The 23,451-nt window shown below is 36.0% G+C and overlaps 3 protein-coding genes and 1 long non-coding RNA gene across 4 annotated transcripts; 3 read left to right on the top strand and 1 right to left on the bottom strand.

The window, feature by feature from the left end:
* Positions 1-399: 399 nt before the first annotated feature.
* On the bottom strand, positions 400-4,757 carry LOC133338466 (ATP-dependent RNA helicase p62-like). Its single transcript, XM_061546638.1, has 3 exons — positions 4,478-4,757; positions 3,636-4,414; positions 400-1,236 (listed from the first exon to the last, which is right to left on the bottom strand). Exons 1-3 carry the CDS (start codon positions 4,755-4,757, stop codon positions 400-402), a joined length of 1,896 nt encoding a protein of 631 aa, XP_061402622.1.
* A 1,307-nt stretch (positions 4,758-6,064) lies between these two features.
* Positions 6,065-6,742, top strand: LOC133338469 (EEF1A lysine methyltransferase 2). The gene has a single exon (XM_061546641.1). The coding sequence runs from the start codon at positions 6,068-6,070 to the stop codon at positions 6,719-6,721; it is 654 nt and encodes a 217-aa protein (XP_061402625.1). The 5' UTR covers positions 6,065-6,067; the 3' UTR covers positions 6,722-6,742.
* Positions 6,743-11,312: 4,570 nt separating this feature from the next.
* On the top strand, positions 11,313-11,546 carry LOC133338471 (uncharacterized). The gene is made up of 2 exons (XR_009754631.1): positions 11,313-11,403; positions 11,465-11,546. It is a non-coding gene; the product is annotated as an uncharacterized LOC133338471 (long non-coding RNA).
* Positions 11,547-11,643: 97 nt separating this feature from the next.
* Positions 11,644-21,342, top strand: LOC133338468 (staphylococcal nuclease domain-containing protein 1). The gene is made up of 4 exons (XM_061546640.1): positions 11,644-11,778; positions 17,360-18,209; positions 18,903-20,332; positions 20,791-21,342. Exons 1-4 carry the CDS (start codon positions 11,698-11,700, stop codon positions 21,202-21,204), a joined length of 2,775 nt encoding a protein of 924 aa, XP_061402624.1. The 5' UTR covers positions 11,644-11,697; the 3' UTR covers positions 21,205-21,342.
* The last annotated feature ends 2,109 nt before the right edge of the window (positions 21,343-23,451 follow it).

Below are 23,451 nucleotides of genomic sequence, written 5' to 3'. Positions count from 1 at the left end.
ACCTGCAAATATTCACATGTAACTCCCACATCTGAGTATATACGACCATATTTTTAGTTTTATTTCCAAACTGATTTTTTAACCACACCACATTTTCTCTTTAAACAAAAAACGCAAACATGTATTTATATACCTGCAATATGTTTGGATTTTTTATTTATTTTTGTTGTTTTTTTATTTAGGAAAAGAAATAACAAAAGGATTTAAAATTAATGGAATTAGGTATATTTTCATTTTTTTGGATTTCAAAAATACCGAAAATAAATAAAGAAATAATAATTATAAACATTCATCATTGTGTATGAAGTGGAATCAATCTTGTTTTCTTTTTGATAATTGGTTACGATAATAACTACAAAACTATGAGATAATTTTTTCTGTTTGTTTTTTTAAATAATTTTAATGTCTATTATTGGAAAAATTTCCACGAGATCCAACACGATTGGCACCACCACCGCCTCGGTTATTGCCAAAATTATTTTTATTGTTATTATTGTTGTTGTGGTTAAAATTTTGGCCAGGTCGTCCAGCACCACCGCGATTGCCACCGCCACCACCACGATTTCCCATACCTCCGCCACGACCACCTCTGCCACCACCCATGCCTCCTCCATGACCACAACCTCCTTGTTTATGACCACCACCACCAAATCCGCCTGTTTTTCTCATCAGCTTATCCTTATTGATAATATCATCGGCATTATTTGCCATATACTGCAGATCAGGATTTATATTTTGATTGGCTTCACGTAGAATATCCACCAATGCCTTGGCACAGCGGGCATTTTTGCGTGTGAAAAATGCATACGAAGTACCAGTGGAATGTTTGCGACCAGTACGACCAATACGATGTATATAATCTTCCGATGATTGTGGGAAATCGAAATTAATAACATATTTAATACCATCAACGTCCAGACCACGAGCAGCCACATCAGTGGCCACCAAAATATTTGTTCGGCCCACACGAAAATCAGTTAAAACATTATCACGATCTGTTTGCGACTTATCACCGTGTATCGAACCGACTCGTACACCAAATCCATTGATGAAACGTGACAATTCGTCGACTTTCTTCTTTGTTGCCACAAAAATGATAATTTTGCCAGGTTGTGGTTGGTCGTAGATCTGTGAGAGTAATCCTTTCAAGCGAGTACCCTTTTCCGTTTCATTGCAAACATCGACATATTGGCGAATATTATGATTCGCAGCCAATTCCAATGATCCTATATTAATCTGCATAAATAATGCAAAAAAATACGAAGGATTATAGTGGTTGCGATGGTTTATAGTTCTTGTATACAGTACATTACATATCCTACCAAATTCTATGCTAAAACCAGAAGATCCAAATCAAATAGTCCTTTGACTATTAATGGAAACATTTATATAAGAGCTATAACAAGACTAATCTTAAATAATCCACGCCTTAGATAGTCCTTGAAAAATATTCTTAAATAATAAAATCCTCAGCTAGTTATAAAAAAACAGTAAGAAAAGTAGTAAAGTCGGACGGGGCCGACTATATGATGCCATTTACCACTTTGGCTATATTCAAGAGATGCCTCCTAACAGACCTGGCATTTTTGAAGGACCATTGATATGAAAGTCGACTACTTTAAAAATATGATCTGTATCTATATGTGAACCGACTTAACCGATCGATTAATAACCGGGTACATTTGTAAATTTATATTATGTTTTTTTGTTGTTTATAATTCATCGAAATAATCACTTCCAACCCTATAAAATACATCTTTTGATCAGCGTAAAATTCTATGACCTTTAAACCATGTTAGTCTGTATGTTGTCTAGCCTCTAAACGACAACATAGAGTTGTCTTTTGTCTGAAGATAGGCCAAGTTCAAAGATGAGCTATATCGGTCCACACATAGGCATATAAGGTTACCCCCAACTTTGCGTTCTTAAATTTGGTACAATAGGTTCTTATTGGGTATCGAAGGGGGTTATTGAGAGTGCTTTTCAAGCAAATTCGGTGAAAATTGGTACAAATCTTTGGTACATCAATCCACACACATGTTCTCGGGAAGCGATGCCAAAGTACATATAATTAGGGCAGATTTCGAATCGTTTAGAAAATTATGTAAATCGATTTAAATCAAAATATTCATGCTGCTACAACACAGATTGCTGTTGAAGATATAATCTCCAGTTCATCCACAATCATCAGTTCATTATTTAGTGCACCCTTTAATTCTTTGGAGCACAATTTGCTAAAAATCAGACGAACATATACATGGGACATATATCTAAAGCTGAACCGATTTCAAAAATTTGTGCAAAATGTTGTGCCAATCGAACTAAATTTGACTCTTTGGTGCACCATTTGCTAAAAACCGGATGAAAATATATATGGGAGATATATCTAAATCTAAACCGATTTTTCCCAATTTCAATAGGGTTCGTCCCTAGGCCAAATAAATGAACTGTAGCACAGTGTGGCGAGGCGAATATTTAAGCCATTAAATAAACATTTGGTCACTTTAGGTTTTGGTTGATTTGACCGTATGCAATATGTGATATAATAATGGGCTCTAAAGCGACTAGAAAATCTGACAAAAAAAAATAAAGTTTTCTGTTTATTGCATCCCTTAAATATTATTTCATCATCATTGAAAATTATAGGCGTCGTCCTTGACCATAAACGGAACTTCATGTAAAATTTCAAAGCGATCAGCGCGACAATTCCGCTCTCTAGTAGGGTTATAGTTATACTAAATAATATCATAACACATAGACTCAATTAAATATTTACCTATAACTCCAACATCCGAGTACATACAACAATATAACTGGTATAAATTTAAAGATTTACCACTCCTCTTGGATATACTATCAACTTCTCGGGTCTATGTCCTTCAGGAGTCAGGGTCCATTTGACCCGCTAAATATTGACCGAAGGCATGCTTATTCTTTGAACCTATCCCCTTCTCCATGTTCGGGCCATAATTGCGGCCTCCTGAGCGACCACAAAACCCGACAACAATTAAGTATTTGGTCCATTTCATCCCTTAAATATTAATCGATCTTTACCAAAAACAATAGGGGTCTTTATTGGCCAGAGCACATCCTGCCTGCAAAATTTCGTGAACTTCCATAACTGTGGCCTGTATCGTGTTTACGAACTATAATGTACAGCCGGACGGACACGCATGTCTATATCGCCTCAACTAGACCGTATATTGGTATACTTAAAGGTGGATCTAGAACCAATATTTCGCGGCGTTACAAACTCTTTGAGCTGCACAAAACTATAATACCCTGACAAAATATTTGTGTAGGGTATACAAATATAATCTTTAAACAATCGTTGAAATCATCATATCAAAATACACAGCTATTTCAGTGTTCATCTACAACAACAATCCTAGAACAACAATACAACAACAGTCCTAGAAAATACACAGCTATTTCAGTGTTCATCTACAACAACAATCCTAAAACCCCACGAATAATTACTGCGCTAATCCTTAAAAAGTCTAAAAAGTCTAATTCTGGCATTTCTTTTGAAAAATCTTCAAAATTAGCAAAATTAGCCTATTTCCAGTTTTAGCACAGAATTATGTAGGATATATAAAATATCCTTCCCCCTCGTTCTCATCCCCGCCACCTACTTGTATATAATTATTTCCTAAGAAATCTTCTGCTAACTGTCGCACTTCCTTGGGCCATGTTGCACTCCACATAAGTATCTGACGATCGGGCCGAATTTGTCCCATTATTTTACGTATTTGTGGTTCGAAACCCATATCCAACATACGATCCGCCTCATCCAATACCAAATATGTGCAACGTCTCATGTTTGTGGTACCGGTCGATAAGAAATCCAACAGCCGTCCCGGTGTGGCAATAACCATTTCGACACCATTTTGCAAATCTTGCATTTGTCTCGTTTTCGATGATCCACCATAAACACAGGTATTGCGGACATGAACGCTTGAGCCGAAATCATTTGCCACCGTTTGTATTTGTTGAGCCAGCTCTCGTGTGGGGGCCAATACCAATGCTATGGGACCATCACCACGCTGTATCGGGGGCTGATGATTTATATGGACAATGGCGGGCAATATAAATGCCAATGTTTTGCCAGAACCAGTCATGGCAATGCCCACAAGATTTTTGCCGCTCATTGCAATGGGCCATGATTGTGCCTGTATGGGAGTTGGTTGGGTATAACGCTGCCGGCGAATTTCATTCATGCAATAATCTGGAAAACAAGCTTCATCGAAATATATGATGGGGTTCGGAGCCGGTCCACGCACTGTAATTTCATTTTCCGCCCTATAACGTTGAACTTCCTGCTGGGAGCGTCCTCTAGTTATGGGATGTTCCTTATAGAAATCCTTTTGAAAAGGAGGCAAATTAAATTGACCCCAATTGATGTCGGTTAGACCTATTTAGGGAAATTGCATTAGGCAAATCATTTGCAGAGTTGGTTGAAGACGTGTCAACTTACTGGCAAAATCCCCTTCGTATTTACCACTACCACCAACGCCGCCACCACCATTGCCAAATCGTCCGCCTCGACCTCCTCCTTGTGGTCCGCCACCACCAGGTCCATTGCGTCCTCTACGCTCAACTCTTCCGGTACGTATATTTCTGCCAGCTCCACCAGCATTTCCTTGTTGTCCACGTCCAAATCTATTGCCACCTCCACCGCCACTGCCACCACCCCGATTACCACCGCTTCCACCACCCGCTGGACCCCTTGAATTGTGGTTTCTTGGTGGTGTCATTTTTTAGTTTAAATGCAATTCCCTTTAATTGCCGACAATCTATGTTTGTTGTTTTTTATCTTCAATGCTTTTGCGGAATTGTGTAAATCGGTTGAAGGAATATATTTTGTTGTTAATTTTTTGTTTGTTAAAAATGGCAGCTTAAGAACACAAACAAATTAAAAGTATCCACAATAAAATATTTGCAAAATATATAGCCAAAAAACGAAGCAGTTGAAAATAGGGAGAAGTAAATCGATTTTCGACTAATCGATTAATCGACTTTTTGTATTGATGAGTATAAAAGTCGAATTCGGCTTTTGATCTTTGAAGAAATCAAAAAGTCAACTTTTCAAGTCCAGCTTTCGTTTTTCTTCATAAATACTTGGTTAATTATTTGCCTGTTCCCGTACTGGAAGAATCTAGTGTGAATGTTTTTCAGAGACTTTATCAACGACTAAAGAAAAGATGGAAAAATGTTCCACCTGCTAACGGATGGAACGAGAAGACGAAATGGCCGATAAAGAAGAAAATTTACGTATGAGGTGGGATGGAGACTAAATGTGAACAGAATTGTTTACGTATTATGTGGGAGTGAAATGATAAATTTTAGTCACATGTAGATGGCACTCGTGTGAAAAAAAAATTAAATTTATTGAAAATATGTAGCCTATTTTTAGGGATTAAATACTCTGAAAAGGAAAAATCGAAATTGACCTTCACCAAAACTTTGTATACTAAAATTTCACTAGACGGAGGATAAATGAATTTTGCCACTTTGTTTTTGATATCTCGAAATGTCCTTCCTATCATTTTATTGGTTATGCCAACATATGCATTCTGGTGTATGCACCATTTTGGATGCGCCACAAATCCCAACTCTCATATTGTCCCCCTTCCTAGCATACATACATTAAAAATTATCATCGAAGAAATTTGTTACAAGATCAAGATCACGGAATGCAGCAAGTATTCCAATCAGAAATATATGACTTTTACGGCAAATTTTTCAACCTTATTGAGAACATATTCACTTTTCATTATCCCTGTCCACACTAAAGTAATTTTATGAAATAATTTACATGATCATTTTAAAACAATCTTCAACTGAGGTACTCGATTTAAGAACTCAAAATTTCCTGTAATTTTTTCATGAAATCACTTTAGTGTTGCCTTCGTCATATTGGCATTTAAACTGTTTTTCCTAAATGTATAGAAGACAATTTATTCAAAAGCTAATCTCTGTGAAAACCTAAAGCACATTGGCGTCTTACGTTCAATCCTAAGGAACACTTGTAAACAACAAACAGCTGTGTAGTCAGAAAGACAACATGTCTGTGGAAGAGCTGAATGGCAGTGAATTGGGAACCAAGGATTATTGGGAAAAGGCGTACGAACGTGAAATAAGCAATTATAAAAATCATGGCGATGTTGGAGAAATTTGGTTCGATGAAGACTCCCAATTACGTGTCATCAATTGGATTATGAAACAGGATGATATTCCGGATAATGTTCGTGTCATTGATTTGGGATGCGGCAATGGAATGCTGCTGATCGAATTGGCACGTGAAGGATATACAAATCTGATGGGAGTTGACTACTCACCAAAGGCGGTGGAGTTGGCCGAAAATATAGCCAGAGATCAAGAATTGGCAATCGAGTATAAAGTTGCCGATTTAATGAATGTGGAATCGTGTAAAACGCTGGGAATATTTGGTATTGTCCATGACAAGGGAACATATGATGCCATTAGTTTGTGTCCCGACAATCCCAAAGAGAAACGAGAACTATATATGCAGTCCGTACAGAATATGATGGATGAAAATAGTTTATTTATAATTACCTCGTGTAATTGGACAGAGGAGGAGTTGATTGCAAGCTTTAGTGGAAAATTTCTGAAGAAATGTACAATACCAACACCGTCTTTTAAATTTGGCGGTAAAGTGGGGAGTGTTGTTACTTCGGTGGTGTTTAAGAAAGTTTGAGCATTTATAGCATTTTTGTAATTTTTTTTAATAATAAAAATTTGTAAAAAAATATGGTTGTTTCATATATTGTTTAGTAACGGGGAGCAATATTAAAAAGCAGAAACAATTATTATGAAATTCCACTGGTCTTTATAAAGACCAATTGACTAGTGTAGATTCTACAGGTTCTTTATAAAGAGCAGTTGGTCTGTATAGAAACCACAGAGTCTTTGTATAGACCAATCGGCCTGTATAGAATAATATGTCTTTATTGGGATATGTATAGACTGCATGTCTTTATTGAAACCAATTGGTCTATAGTCCACATATTCTACAGGTCTTTATTAAGACCAATTGGTCGGTATGGATACTATATGTCTTTAACAACCCTATATGTTCTGCATAGATACCATATGCTGTTATAAAGACCAATTGGTCTGTATACACGGTGTTTTTATAAATATCAATTGGTCTGAATATAGTGACAACAGATCTTTGTACCTGTCACATGTCATTACGATACTATATACCACCCAAAATTCAAGTTGTTTTTAACTTACCATATATTTTTTTATAGTAATCAAGGTGTAGTAATATTGGTTGCCATGTCAGAATGTATTTTCTTCGAAAAACACAAGATATATTTTTTTATTTTCCAATTTTTCACTTAGATGCTTGAATTTTGCGCGGTTGAAAATATTGCCACATCTGCCGGAAGGGGGTCAATAATAAAATCCTGCATTCACTAATAGGCACTGCAATTATTTTTTTATTTATTTCAATTACAAATTTTCACCGTTTTTTTAATATTTTCTAGAGGATTGTATAAAAGAAAAGCGGGTTAGAAATTCACAAGACACGAGCGGAGAAAAAACACAAATCGACATGAATGTTAACCCGAAGGAATAATTACGAACTAATTTCACACAGACACAAACTTCGTAATAAAATTATTAAAATTTCGTTTTATAAGGTTTTAGGACCCGAGGATTCGCGAAACATTTTCAACGTCAACTTGTTATACTCGCTATTCGCAACGACTTCGTACCGAAATTAATTAACAGACTCGAGCAAAATATATGAAATTGTTCGACAATTATATATGACACTTTTTTGAAACACACAGATATATAATAAAATTATATTTTAAACAAATTTTTACTTAAAATGAACACGATCTCAAATTTATTAAATATAACTTGTTGCACTTTCTCGCCGCAAGAAATGGCTTCCTCTTGTTAGAAACCGTTACTCGAAACATAGTTGTGAAAAAAGGCACTAAATGCTATGAAAATGTTGCTATCGTGAGCAACTCTGCAATACAGGGATTATATTTCCTTTAAGGTCACCTCTCAGAAAAATCTGAAATTTTCACCATTCACTTAGTATCCTGATCACTATAACATATTTCTTTTTTTGGGGAAATGTATACTTCCCAGAATATGGGGCTCCAAAATTGGAAAATCAACCTATTTTGGGCTTAACTCTAATTTAGTACAAACGATAAGATTTTTTTACAGAGGTAGGTATTTTTACCCTTATTATAGTGATATATGTTTTCTTGTGGAAGTTCGGGTACGGTCACCCGGTTATATCCGGAACCGATTAATACAAAATGGGTATCATTTTAAAGCTTATGAAAATGTCTTTCCATTGAGTGGTGATATGATATATTAAACCGTTTGGGAGATACAGTACAAAAAATGGGGTTTGGTCCCCGATTTTTTTTTTTGGAAAATCTTACCAATCCCGACTCAACTTTATATACTACATTTTGCACTTTCCAAAATGGTGCGATATGTTGCTTTATCTGTTATGAATAAAAATATATGGGTCTTAGAACCCTACAAAAACAAGGAAATTCTTTGACGTAGCCAAGTTGGTATCTGTCCATATGAGGAAGTCTTAAATCCCCGGCCAAAAAAACTGCTACCAAAAAAACTCTTCTATTTAAAGGGAGATTCTGCCGCGTAGTCGATGTTGGTATCTGTGCATAGGAGAAATACTTAAATCCGCGGCCGAAGTCGGCCACCTTAAAAACTATTATATTTAAAAGGAGATTCTGTCGCGTAGCGTATCTGAAAGTCATAAATCCCCGCCCAAATGCCGTCTACCCGTTAACAATGTGAAATAAAAAGGTACTCAACACGTAAAAGCTGATCAAAAAATGCAACATTTTTAATAAAAAATTTTTAAAACTTTGGAACCTCATATCTCGGGAAGTAAACATTTCCCCCAAAAAAAATTATGTTGTTGTAATCTGGAAATAAAAGGCTATCTAATAGTACGTTTACATTTAACTGGATTTCGTTAACCCAGTGGGTATCAATAGTCAATTCCTTTGTATATATGCCAAATAAATCCTCATAAAGTAGGTTAACCCGGTAAAAAGTTCTAATGTATATGCCGTTATATGCATAGGAGAAATACTTAAATCCGCGGCCGAAGTCGGCCACCTTAAAAACTATTCTATTTTAAAGGAGATTCTGTCGCGTAGCGTATCTGAAAGTCATAAATCCCCGCCCAAATGCCGTCTACCCGTTAACAATGTGAGATAAAAAGATACTCAACACGTAAAAGCTGATCACAAAATTCAACATTTTTAATAAAAGATAGTCAAAATTGAGCCATTTTTAAAACTTTGGAACCTCATATCTCGGGAAATAAACATTTCCCCCGAAAAAAATTATGTTGTTGTAATCTGGAAACAAAAGGCTATCTAATAGTACGTTTACATTTAGCCGGATTTCGTTAAGCCAGTGGGTATCAATTGTCAATTCCTTTGTATATATAGGTTCGTTCGTTTACTTTCCCAGTAATATTTACTCAGTAAGAATTTGCAGAGAGTAAATACGAATTATTCCTTTTCAAGAGAGAAAACTGCAAAAAGTAAACGAACAACATCCAGTAAAAAGATTGTTTCGACACAGCTGATTAAAACAACAAACAAATTGGTTCAAACTAAAAAACAGCATTTTTATTAGAAAAATGGATAACAAGCGGAAAATTGATGTTGTTTGTTCCCCACAACCATTTAAAAGTTTGTGACCTGCTATTCCTGTATCTGCAATTGATATTGGGGTGGACATAACCGATGGTGTTCCAGACATGTTAGGGATGCACACTTTTTTTGGATTTGGAACCTAAAAAATCGTTCGCCAATTACTCTTGTATTACCTTATTTTTAAATACTTGCGTTTTCTTCATCCATTTTGGTATTTAATGATACAAAATCAAAATAAAATTCACAAAACAATCAATTTTCTTGAGAACAATTTTTTGTTTGTTTACAAAACATAACAAAACAGCTGATTAAATATCAGCTGATGGTACAAGAAAATTCTTACTGAGTAAATTTTCCTTGTAAGAATTTGCAAATACTCAGTAACACAACTGTCAAATCTGCTCTCTCAATTCACTCTCTTTTACTGGACTTTTGGGTAAACGAACAACATTTTGTAATAATTTGTACAAATTCGTACAAATTATTGAGTAAACGAACGAACCTTATGCCAAATAAATCCTCATAAAGTAGGTTAACCCGGTAAAAAGTTCTAATGTATATGCCGTTAAGGTAAAATTTCACATTTTCCTGAGATGTGAAATATGTTCCAGAAATATAAATTTCGGCTATCCGGTACATGATAATTTCTTTTTATATCCTAACAAGATACCCACGATCAATCGTATATTCCATCATTCGATATAGCCCATATGACACCTCAATTTTATATATTTTGCTGACTGTATGCAAAATACAAAAGCAATTTGCAATAACACGACCACTCCTGTGATGCAATTGTGGTCCCAAAATCCTCATATATTCGAATACAATCATTTCTTCGTACTCGTTTAATGTAAAACTTGTAAAATGAGTAGATGCCTGAAAGTTCTGGAGCAAGTATAAAATCGTGTTAGGATTTACGAAATCCAATCGATCTTAAACGTCAAATATAATCCACTGGCTTTGTGACCTTGATTAAGGTGAAGTATACACCAAGGTAGATATACAAGGTAGCCGCATCGGCGAATTTCTACAACATACATCGGTTGTTGTATTTTGATATGTCAAAAATATTTTGCCAAAACAAACATATTGACAAGATTTTTTTACACAAATTCTTGTAGAAAATGTTAATAAAAGTATTGCCAAAAAAGCTCTTCGAAATTCGGAGATTTTCATTTTAATTTTTTGGTTCAACATTACAACAACATTTTTGACATTAATTTGCACCAACAGCTGGGCCGATGCGGCTATTTGAGATCGAGTGGATTTAGTAGTCTAAGTCTAAATAGCTATAATTTAGCGCTTCAGTTTACAAATCGAGTTGATTTAAAAGACATTGTTAAACGCGATACAACATGCATGAACCTTGCTTTAGAAAAAATAAACTACGATTTTGTTGGGCAAATAAATATCTATTAATTTACTTCTAAAAAAGTTTTTAATTATTTTTTTTTTAAAATATTTATACAATTGTCCCATTGTATCATCCCAAAACAAAAAACTACATATCATCTCTGTTTTATGCTGCTCTATGCAATACTGTCGTCTCACTCTCTTTTTATGTTGAACGTCATAGCCATCAGCTTTTGCATATGACAACACAAACGTCACATACGTTTTCCACGAATGTCGATGTCGTGTTTGCGTCAAACCGAAATTAAACTTCTTGTCGGGCGGAACACAAGTTTGACTGGTAGGATAGTTAAAGAAATTTTTCATTTCTTTTATAAAAACGGGTTTCTTTTTTTAATTAGTTTTTTTGAAAGAAAGACACAACGAGGTCTAGTGTTTATTTGTTTGCTCAAAGCAATAAATAACACAAAACAAATTCCATATCGACGCAAGGCATTAAAACCGTGTTTCTGTCACAAGAAAAGTAGTGAAGTGCACCCCGCCTCTTGTCATCGTTTGATTCACCAGCAGCAGAAGCAGAATATATTCATTGTCACCTACTAACTAACTGAAAAAGACAAAAAAAGAAACGAAAATGAGTACAACAAATACAGCAGCTGCTCCAGCCACAGTAACCACTGCTCCTGCCCTGAAACTGAAGGGTATTGTTAAACAGGTAAGTTGTTCTTGCGAAAACATGGGGAAAATGATGCAGTCATACATATGAACGGGCGACTACGTGTTAGGAAATTAAGCCTACAAAATTTGCAAATTGACAGAAAGCTAAACGAAAGAAAGAAAAAAACTTAAATTCCAACACACCAGTCTGTCAAATTTAGTCAGTCACAAAAAAAGTACAAGAAGGCTGGCAGACAATGAAAGGCCGGACGACGAGACATGCACACGCACACACATACGTCAGCAGAGATATGGCCAGGAGAAGTCGGCTGCTGCGCAAAGAAAAGAATAAGCACTATACTGGGGCATGGGCGAGTAACACGCTAGACCATATATCAATTGAATGAAAGTTCGTTTCATACAGTGCCAACCTGGCAGATTTTGTTGAGAAAAACGAATGTTGACTTTGCAGTCGCCGCCGCCAGCGATTCGAATAGTGTCGTTTGCCGGGCTGCCTGCGTATTGTAGTTATTAACCTCACTTTTTGTCTTGTTCGTTTTATGCTTATTAATGTGTTTATGTGTGTGTGCAAGTGTTTGTTTTATTTCTCCCAAGAGGCAATCTCTTGGTTGCTCTCTCCAAAGAAAAAAATTAAATTGTCATTCTTTTTGAGGCAAAAACAAAAAAAATCTGTGGAGAAGAAGAAAATGAACTGTTTTTGCGGCATTATGAAATTAATATTTTTTTCTTGGTGGAATTTCAAAGGACATTAAAATTATGGAGGAGGATATTTTCTATGATTTCTATGGTATATATTTTGAAATTCCATCATAAACTTTCACTTTTTCATGTCAATGATTTATTGTTTATGTGCCCGCCCGTCCAGTGAGAGAAAAAGCAAAGCGCAACCAATTTCCATCCACATATATATGTCGATACGTGTGTTTGTAGGCAGTTTTGTTGGATCATGCTATCTTTTTTATCAGTTACGACTGCTTGCCTTTGCTTATTGTTTTAATAACATAACTCGTGGCACTTTGTGTATTTCCAATCATCCAACAACTAAGTAAGCAAAAAAATATATTAATGTTATTTAATATCCGCAGATATGACAACTTGCAAGTGGCCATAACATATGTTTCTAATACCTTTGGATTTGCCATCTAATTATTATGCACTCAATAAGATGAATTATATAGACAAGCTAGGTCATTTCTAAATGGTGTACTTCGAACTTGCCGGAATTTCATCACAAATTTTTAGTGCCAAAAACAACTAGTTATCTTCAAAAATAAAAAAAAAAAAAAAAAAAATCATCTGCAGACATAAAGGGTTTTTAGAATTACTTGTGTGTTTCACCATGTTAATACCCTCCTCCAAAAGGTGTATATTAAATACATTCGAAATTGTTTATAACGATGATCAAGGCACCGGCGATATTGGCCGCTATAAGCGATATGTCGTTATAAACGATAAAAATAAAGGACAGAACTGTTCTCGGACCTTTTGGGAACATTCTTTTTAAGCGATATGTTGTTATAAACAGAGGCGTTACAAACAATTTCGGCTGTAGGTCATAGGCAAAACCTTCAGATATTTGACAGAGACAACACCATTTATATATATTTGGTGTAGCACTCATATAATTTACTCTATAATTTTCGATATTTTAAGTACTTTGTCAAACAAATTGGCTTGGTTCGGTTCAATGCCTATATAATGTCGGCCAGTAAGCGAATTATGTATAGGTTTCAAAATATGATTTGACAGCAAACTTAATACTCTGCTTTCCTTACTGCCCGACCTTAAATAGGCCTTCGTTTGGTTTTTGTTTTCAATTTCTTTCTATTATTTTGAATATGTATTATCGGCTTCGTATTCTCCCTTTATACATTTTAAGGATGCTTTTGCTATTTTACATTGGATATTCTGTACATTATCAGTCTATCCACCAGACTTTAGGTCATAGATACTACCTCATCCAATAAATTTATATATAAAATGTATAACAGGTTGATTAGTGTTGAAATTAGCCCTTTGCTTAAAAGTAAAACCATTTTTTTCGCGATAGTCCGTCCCTGTATTGTTCTTTGCCAAACTCTGAAATAATTGTTTTCAGAAGTTTATTACCTTTGTAGCTTAGGGCCGGATCTACCTAAGGTATAACATTTTAAATTCCCGCAAAATCTAACTTCTCACAAATGACATTTGTAGCTTAGGGCCGGATCTACCTATGTTATAACATTTTAAATTCCCGCAAAATCTAACTTCTCACAAATGTATATTTTATTTATTTATTTCGTTTTGCTACTGATTTTTGGATGGGGTTTCAAAAATGAAACTGAAATGTACTAATTTCGTAGTGCATAGGAACTTTTGTCGAATAGACAAATTTCCACGAAAGGTGCTTAAAAATTGAATCAAATCAGTATCCTAAATTCTTCTATGCCGACCAAAGAAAATCGTTTAAAAAATATTGTATTTTATATAGTGTTTTTGACTATTAAAAGCGAACAAAAAATCGAACTCTGAATAAAACCGCATCCTTCATTTTGAACTTATTTGTCTAGAATCATAATCTGTGTTCTTAAAATAAATCCATATGCATAAAATATCTGGTTGCATTTTAAGAATTTTGTGTGTGTTCGAATTCTTAAGTGGAATAGCAGGCTCTAAGACCGACTTTTTTCATACGCTTATATATTGCCTTTCGAAGTGATTAATACTTTAACCTTACATTTTTAGAATCCCAATTTCTATTTGATGATAGAACGGATTTTTTATACATATTTTTTTTTTAAATAAGATACTGTGCCCCGACTCTTCCCTACATGCTGGCCTACAAAAAATTTCCATTTTAAAATTAGCCCTTATATTCTCTACATGCCGACAACGAAACTCACATAAATTAAAACAATTCTTTATAAATTGTTAATATTTTTCAATAGCCGATAATACCAAATTGCCAGATCATCAATTTTGTTTCACTATGCACCATGCAATCAAAAACAACAATTCAACAAAAAAGATGGACGTATACACTTTTTTGTTTGTTTAATTTTATTTCTTCTCCCTTTCCAAATCATATTGACTGACTGGTGCTGCTGATAGCTCTTATCATGCATGCACATGTACAATACAATTCAGCCACCTATCTACTATCTTAGCTACCTAGCTGGGCTATGCCAACATGTCGTATTTTCTTTGGTGAGTTGGTGGTAGGTATAAGGTACTAAAGACCGAACGACCGCACCATCACAGCATGATAGAAAAGTTGTTTGACTGGTTATTTTAACATTTACTTTGATTTTCTTTAGGTTTGTTGGTATTTTTACAGGTTTACTGACTGTATTCATTGATTCATTCCATCCACTTGTTGATTGTAACAAACTACCTAACAACCGGTAACAAGTGATAACAACAACAACAAATGCAGGGCATATTTTTATAAACAGATTTCCAATTTTATTTAAACCGAAATGTGTGTTAATTTTTATTTATTTTTTTATCTTTAACTCACACACACATACATTGTTTATCTTTTATAAAATGCATGCATGTACATGTGTTTTTTATTAAACGATTCTACAAATGTCAATGACTTGTGGTCGGCCACTCTACGTGATGTCTCATAATGGTTGGCCTAGACAAATTTAATACTCTGTGTTGTTTTCTCTATATACAGTTATAAAAGTACGTCATCGTGTTTTCAATATATCCATAGGAAGTATTTAATTTTCGTATTTAAATGCATTTGCCACTTCCTACTACTTCTTTTATTATCAGAATAAAAAGGTTTGTGTTTTATAAAAGCTAATACAAGACCATTACCTAGTTTTTGTATTTTTAAAGAATTAACCAGTTCTCCTTATCTGACCAAATAATTTCATGGCAACATACATAACAAACCATTTGATAATTTCTTTCTTTATTCCCTTTGGCTTAAAGACTCTGTAGGCCACATTTTTTATTTGGTATCGCAACCCACAACCACTTGTTTTGAATGAATATTGAAATAAGGCCTGTTAAGTTTGTTTGCTGATTGTATAATACGACAAGAGGGTAACCTACTTTTGTGGCTTTAGAAAAGCAACAATAATGAAATGATGAAGTAAAAGTTCGGTTGGTGGCGAAATGATTACACCCTTAACATTTTAAGTAGATGTAAGAAGTGTAGCTACACACAATACAAAGTAACAAATTATTTTAGACCCAAAGACCCAATTTGGTGTAAAAGGTACCTACTAGGGATAAGTAAATCGTCTTTCGACTAATTGATTAATCAACTTTTTGTATTGAAAAGTCTAAAAGTCGACGTCGAAATCGCAAAGACGACTTTTCAAGATCGACTTTCGATTTTCTTCATAAACACTAGATTCACAGGATCTCAAGAGTTCTTGAGATGTTCACTTGAAATTTAAAAAAAAAAAAAATTGAAATTTTAAAAAATAAAAATTTGACACCGAGAATGGGGGGTGGAAAGCAAAAACAGTCAGAATTAGCATCAAATTTATGAATAAGTTTAGATTTCTTCGAATTGGTCACCTTTGGCCTTCAAAAGGCCAATGAAACCGTCACACTCTTCCCGAATGTTGCTCTGCAGTATTTTGTCCCATTACCGGCGAAGCGCTTGCTTGAGGTGATCGACACTTTGGTATTTTTTTAGTGCCAACCTTGCTTTTCAAAATACTCCAGACACAATAGTCCAACGGATTGGTATCCGGAGATGTTTGGTGGCCATTGTGGGATCGAAATGAAGCGAGGAACCTCATATTGTAACCATTATTGGGTGGCACGTGATGAGTGCTCTGCGGCCAAAATGTTTGCGTGCCCAAGGCTTTAATACACCCTCCAGAATATTTTCGTGATAATATTCGGCATTTATTCTGATCCAACGGTCGACTAATGCGACTGTTATGGCGGCCCACACCATCACCATGGCCGACGCTTGAATATCAAAATTATTATTCATGGATGGAATGGAATTTTTCATAGTTATTGTCTATTCCCAAAGAAGTCTTGTGTAAATTCTATAAGCCCTTGTAACTTATTATATGGCCTTTAGGTCGTTTTTAAGAAAGATCTCCGATAATAAAACGTTCCAAAAAAAATATTTTGGTCTTCTTGATATTCTATATGTATATTTTTTTTTTTTAATTTATAAAAAATAATTTTTAATCTTTTTTCATAACAATAATTTTAGTCTTCTATGAAAATACCAATTGTCATTCTACGGGGAGTACTTTTGGTCTTCCATAAGAATGCCTATTTGCCATGCTTTTTTTCATAATACAAATCAAATTTCAAACATTTAACGTCTTTCGTCTCGTCAGCTGTTCTCTACAAGAGAGCAGATACTACAATACAAAATCAACTCTGTGTGTAATTGATTTCCCCTTTCGAGAAATGCAACCAACTTCATTCTAATCTATTTTAAAAGGCAACCCTGTAACATATGGCACACAATTAGGTTCTTTTTCCGATAAACCATTGTACCGTGAACACGTGTTTCTCTCCTCCGTTCGTTCTACTCAATTAATCATATAACTGATGTAGGTTTAATTTTCTTCACTTTCATTTTATAATTGACAAAAATTGTTTAAATTATTAATTAAATTTATTTATTCGTTTACTTACAGGTTCTTTCCGGCGATACAGTTGTCATTCGTGCCCTTAAAGGCACACCACCACCAGAGAAACAAATCACCTTCTCTTATGTTCTTGCTCCCAAGCTAGCCCGCCGTCCCGGTGCCGGTGGTGATGAAACCAAGGATGAACCTTGGGCATGGGATTCCCGCGAATTTTTGCGCCAAAAATTGATTGGCAAGGAGGTAACCTTCTCCTTTGAAAAGCCACCAAATTCCAATCGCGAATATGGTTTCGTGTGGTTGGGTGATGAGAGCGGCGAAAATGTTGTCCAAACTATGGTTAAGGAAGGTCTAGTGACCGTGCGCCGTGACAGCCGTCCACCAGAACCCCAAAAACAAGAAGATTTACAAAAACTGATTGAATTGGAAGATCAAGCCAAACATGCTGGTCGTGGTAAATGGGCACCAAATGCCAACCCCAATGATCATGTCCGTCAAATCAAGTGGACCCAAGACAATCCATCGCAAATCGTTGAACTGTTCGGTGGAAAGCCCGTGAAAGCCATTATTGAGCATGTACGTGATGGTTCGACAGTACGTGCCTTCTTGTTGCCTGATTTCTATTATGTTACCTTGATGATTTCGGGTATCCGTTGTCCCGGTGTCAAATTGGACGCCGATGGTAAACCCGATTTGAAGGTTAAGGTTGCTTTTGCCGATCAGGCACGTTTCTTTGTGGAAACCCGACTTTTGCAGCGTGAAGTGCAAATTGTGTTGGAGTCGGTGAACAATGCCAATTTCATTGGTACCATCCTGCATCCTAAGGGCAATATTGCTGAATCTTTGCTGCGTGAAGGTTTGGCCAAGTGTGTTGACTGGTCAATGGCCCTAATGAAGGGAGGTAAGTGATCTGAAAATATGAGTTAATAGAATTTACAATTTGGTACTGACCACCAGATCATTTGATAGTGTCAAATGTCTTACGTATGTGATAGGCGATCCTTAAGTAATTTAAAGTCCCCATTTCCATTTTTTTCTTTCTTACAATGGCGTCTTGATCTCGAGTATAAGATAGATCCCATTTTTATATTCGGAAACCATGATGCCAGATTAAATGTGTAGACAATATCAAGGTGTTTTTGCGGTACCTTTATCCATAGCTTAAACATTAGTCAATTTGTCTACATTTTAAATTAAATGGTTTATTGTTATACATATTGTTTGCATTATTTGTTGCTACATAGAGTATTTTGAGTCATATACTTATAAAAACTTTATATTAGCAGCAAATTATGCTAGATAAAACTTTGACGGACTCCAAGATTTTTAGATCTTATCACAATGATCTTTAAATCATTTCACCCCGGCTACAAATATACACTGTAAGTTGAATAAAGGCGCTACATTCAGATCTAAGTATGATTTCCGCATTTACGGAAATAATGAAGAACTCCCCCTATCTATCAAATTTCAGACGGATCTGAACCCAGTCCATGTATTCAACCTAATGCTGCTTTGTATATACATTTATATTGGGAATTTTTCTTTTACTTATTAAATTGAAATAATTTAATTGTTCTGTTTTTGTTCACAGGTGCCGATAAACTTCGTGCTGCCGAACGCATCGCCAAGGAAAAACGTCTGTGCCTGTGGCAAGACTACAAATCCAATGCCCCAACATTCAATACCAAGGAAAAAGATTTCACCGGTGTTGTTGTTGAGGTATTCAACGGTGATGCCATCAATGTCAAACTGCCCAATGGCCAAATTAAGAAGGTGTTCTTCTCTTCGATTCGTCCACCACGTGATACCCGCGCCGTGGTCAATGCTGAGGGTGAAGAAATTAAGGCTCCACCACGTCCCAAGAATTTCAGACCACTGTACGAAATTCCCTTCATGTTCGATGCCCGTGAATTTTTGCGTAAGAAGTTGATCAACAAGAAGGTTCAGTGTGTTTTGGACTACATTTCACCTGCCCGTGATAATTTCCCCGAAAAATACTGCTACACTGTGTTGATCAGTGGCCAAAACGTTGCCGAAGCCATGGTTGCCAAGGGTTTGGCTTCCGTTGTCCGTTATCGCCAGGATGATGACCAACGCTCTTCGTGCTACGATCAATTGTTCGCTGCCGAAAATCAAGCCATCAAGGGCCAGAAGGGTATGCACGGCAAGAAGGACGCTGCCACAATGCGTGTTAACGATTTGACTGTTGACCATTCCCGCATCAAGATTCAATATTTGCCATCATGGCAACGTGCCCTTAGAACAGAGGGTATTGTTGAATTCGTCGCCAGCGGTTCCCGCATCCGTTTGTACATCCCCAAGGACAGTTGTTTGGTTACATTCTTGTTGGCTGGTATCTCCTGCCCACGTTCTTCACGCCCCGCTTTGAATGGTGTTCCCGCCCAAGAAGGTGAACCCTTCGGTGATGAAGCTTTGGCATTTACCCGCGACCGCATTTTGCAACGTGACGTTTCTGTGCACATCGATACCACCGACAAGAACGGCACCTCCGTCATTGGTTGGCTTTGGACCGACAATAACACCAACTTGTCTGTGGCTTTGGTGGAAGAAGGTTTGGCTGAAGTTCACTTCAGCGCTGAGAAATCCGAATACTACCGCCAATTGAAGAGCGCCGAGGATCGTGCCAAGGCTGCCAAGAAGAACATCTGGGCCAACTATGTTGAACAAGTTGTGGAAGAGACTCCCGTCGTTGAAGAGAAGGAAGAAAAGGGACCCGTCGAACGCAAGGTCAACTTGGAAGATGTCATTGTAACTGAAATCACCGAAACTCTGACCTTCTACGCTCAATCGTGTGCCAGTGGTTCCAAATTGGATGCCCTGATGGCCAAGTTGCATGCTGATTTCCAATCGAATCCTCCAATTGCTGGTGCCTATACACCCAAACGTGGCGATTTGTGTGCCGCTCAATTCTCTGCCGACAATCAATGGTATCGTGCCAAGGTCGAGCGTGTCCAAGACAACAAGGCCCATGTTTTGTACATTGATTATGGTAACAAGGAGGTAAGTTTCATAATGAGTCTCCTTATATACAAATTAATATATGGCACGCTCCTTAGATCCGTTTCCGTCTCAAAGAGAAACGCATGAGTCATAAGCTTGCTAGATCAAGTTATGGCAAAATATCCTAGTGTAAACACGACGCATCCTGATGCTTGACTAAAATTTGTAATGAATTTAAACTTGATTGTCGCCATAGTTGCTAGTAGGGGCATTATAAATGTCTCACCATGTGGTTGGTGGAAGATTAAACTCTAATATTTTTTTAGAGTTACACAATTGGAAACTGCTGCTATGTTTGACATTTCGCCTTAAACGCAATTGGCAATCAGGGGTCATCGTAGTCACGATGCAAAGGATATTTTGTCACAATACCAACTCTCACCTCACAAGGAATTGTTGTGTGCTTCTTAAATGTTGTGACTTCCTGAAATCTAATACATTTCTTCTTTTCTCCTCAGGTTGTTCCCTTCACCCGCTTGGCTTCACTGCCATCTGGTTTCACCAGCGAAAAACCATTTGCTACTGAATACGCCTTAGCTTTGGTTCAACTGCCTCAGGACAACGAAGACAAAGAGGAAGCATTGCGTGCCTTCGCCGAAGATGTACTCAATCGTAAAGTACAGATCAATGTTGAATTGAAACCATCTTCCGGTCCTGCCCTTGCTACCATCCACGATCCCACTACCAACATTGACATTGGTAAACAATTGGTATCCGACGGCTTGGTCATGGTGGAGAAACGTGGCGAACGCAAGTTGCGCGAATTGATTGACCAATACAAAGCTGCCCAACAAGCTGCCTTGAATGCTCATTTGGCCATCTGGAAATACGGCGACATTACCCAGGATGATGCGCCCGAATTCAGCCGCTAAACATGCAACCGCCAGTCCGCAGCTCTAGTGCTACTGCTGGTGAGCATTTAGCAAAAGTTGAATGTTTGTCTGCCACATACCCGCCCTTTAAAACAACAACAACAACAGTACACGAAAATAAACAATATAAAACTTCAGTTATATATTCATATTCAAAAACAACATCCCGTTCAAACTCAGACGAAGCAAAATATTTGAAAAATAAATAAAAGATATATGGTAGAGGTCTATACAAAAAAACAACAAAAACAATATTATTATAACGGCAAGCTAATATATTTAATCGTGTTTAAATAAAATAAATAACAAGCTTCCAATACAATAAGAAAATCTAACAAAAACAACAACAACAAACATGAACACCAACAAGAATGTAAACTCAGCAATCAATCAACAACAACAACAAGAAAAACAACATTTAAACGATAAATTCCTTTTTTATACATAAAAAATATTAAACAAAAAAACATATTCTAATAATGGTAGATCTATTACAAGGAACTAAACATTTTTTCAATTTAATAAAAACAAAACAAAATATATTAATAATATATACCGCTTTCTCAAGTTAACTATTATTAAAATATAATGAAAAAATAACAACAACAACAAAAATGAAAATGAAAAACAGAACGACTTATTTTTCAGCTTCAAATTTTACTTTTGAGCCTCTTTTTGTGAAATACTTGTTATGTATTTTTCATTCACCACGCACTTCCCCCTCAAAAAACAAAAAAAAACTGTTTTTTTAGAAATCGCCTTGCGTTTTTTAATTTTTTTTTCTATTTTTAGAGGATTATGATGATGTTTGATAAACATTTTTTTATTAAGAAGAATTATAAATATTTCATATTATATATTTTGTCATTTTTTAAAAAAACAAATTATTTCAAGGAAAAAATACACGATGTAATTAAAATAATGAAAAGAAAAAATTGTGTCTCGGATTTTTATTTCTATGTGTGGTGTAGGGAAGAATTAATGTAGGTAATTGTGAGTCAATATGGAGTCGATTTACAAATGTCCGTCTGCTGCGCACTCTCTCGAGGGGAGTAACCGATTTCATCCTTTGCACATCGTAATATTTCTTCCAAACTCAAATCAAGTTCGAATGCGGGGAACTATCGGTCCACTACTTCTGGTACCTGCCACACAAAAAGGGTAAAGATATTGCTGAAAATTAATTTTGTTATATCATGCGAACAGAATATCTGATTCGAATCAAACGTTGCGCAACCTAATATTTTTTCCTAGCCTGTATATTATTGGAGGTTGGGACTTATCGGTGCATTCCTTCTAGTACCTCCCTCCCCTCAGCATTTTCAATTTTTATAATCCAAAATTAAGCGTATGGAGTGTCCAATTTGATACAAACATTGTAATATTTTTACCCATCAGGTCCTCAGATGGGACTCATAGGGGAAGCTTTCCCAGGTGGTATCAAAATTTTTATAAATTTAATATTAAGCGACTGGATTTGACCCAAACTCTGGACATCATCGTATTTTTATCAACACTAAATCAAGTTCGTTCCAATTCATCTGGCACACCTCTCAGGAAGCGTCAGAATTGCTAAAATCTGTTTATCCAATAACAATCGCATGGAACGTTCAATTTAATATAAAATACGCGCATCGTAAAATTCCTTTGACACTGAAATCAAGTTCGAAGATGGGAACCATTGGTCCACTCCTGGAACCTTCTACCTAAAATGGTCATTGCTAAAAATTAATGTTATATCATGCGAAAAGTCTATCCGATTTGAATCAAACAAACCCTGCACAACCTAATACTTCAACCATGCCTTGTAATGTTGTAAGATGGGAATTATCGGTCTACTCTCTCTAGTACATACACTCGGTCCACTCTCTCTAGTACATCCCACCCCCCCAAATCAAGCCATCAAGGGCCAGAAGGGTGTGCACGGCAAGAAGGATGCTGCCACAATGCGTGTTAACGATTTGACTGTTGACCATTCCCGCATCAAGATTCAATATTTGCCATCATGACAACGTGCCCTTAGAACAGAGGTTATATGTTTACATTACTTAGATCAAATTCAAAGGTTGGACTTTTCTGTCCCCTATTTCTTGTACCCCTATTTATTTACTCTCCATGTACCTTTAAAATACCTAAAAAATTTATGGTTATGACAAAGTACACGTATATATTAAAAATTTTAAAACAATAATTATACATTAATTTATTTTATATAGATCTGACAATTGATTTTGTGAATGTGCGTAT

The sequence above is a fragment of the Musca vetustissima genome, unplaced genomic scaffold (assembly GCF_032173495.1).
Source record: "Musca vetustissima isolate MV318-11 ecotype Yass unplaced genomic scaffold, APGP_CSIRO_Mvet_v1 utg35934, whole genome shotgun sequence".
Lineage (NCBI taxonomy): Eukaryota > Metazoa > Arthropoda > Insecta > Diptera > Muscidae > Musca > Musca vetustissima.
The sequence above is the reverse complement of the archived record's forward strand: the minus strand, read 5'-3'. Positions and strand labels throughout refer to the sequence as shown.

Bases quoted from the DNA above. Each gene is read 5' to 3' on its own strand.
- LOC133338466 (XM_061546638.1), bottom strand. From the start codon at position 4,757: ATGACACCACCAAGAAACCACAATTCAAGGGGTCCAGCGGGTGGTGGA. The intron at 4,415-4,477 runs GTAAGTTGACAC...TTCCCTAAATAG, and splicing joins ATACGAAGGGGATTTTGCCA to GTCTAACCGACATCAATTGG. The intron at 1,237-3,635 runs GTAGGTGGCGGG...TTATTTATGCAG, and splicing joins TAGGAAATAATTATATACAA to ATTAATATAGGATCATTGGA.
- LOC133338469 (XM_061546641.1), top strand. From the start codon at position 6,068: ATGTCTGTGGAAGAGCTGAATGGCAGTGAATTGGGAACCAAGGATTAT.
- LOC133338468 (XM_061546640.1), top strand. From the start codon at position 11,698: ATGAGTACAACAAATACAGCAGCTGCTCCAGCCACAGTAACCACTGCT. The intron at 11,779-17,359 runs GTAAGTTGTTCT...GTTTACTTACAG, and splicing joins TGAAGGGTATTGTTAAACAG to GTTCTTTCCGGCGATACAGT. The intron at 18,210-18,902 runs GTAAGTGATCTG...TTTTGTTCACAG, and splicing joins AATGGCCCTAATGAAGGGAG to GTGCCGATAAACTTCGTGCT.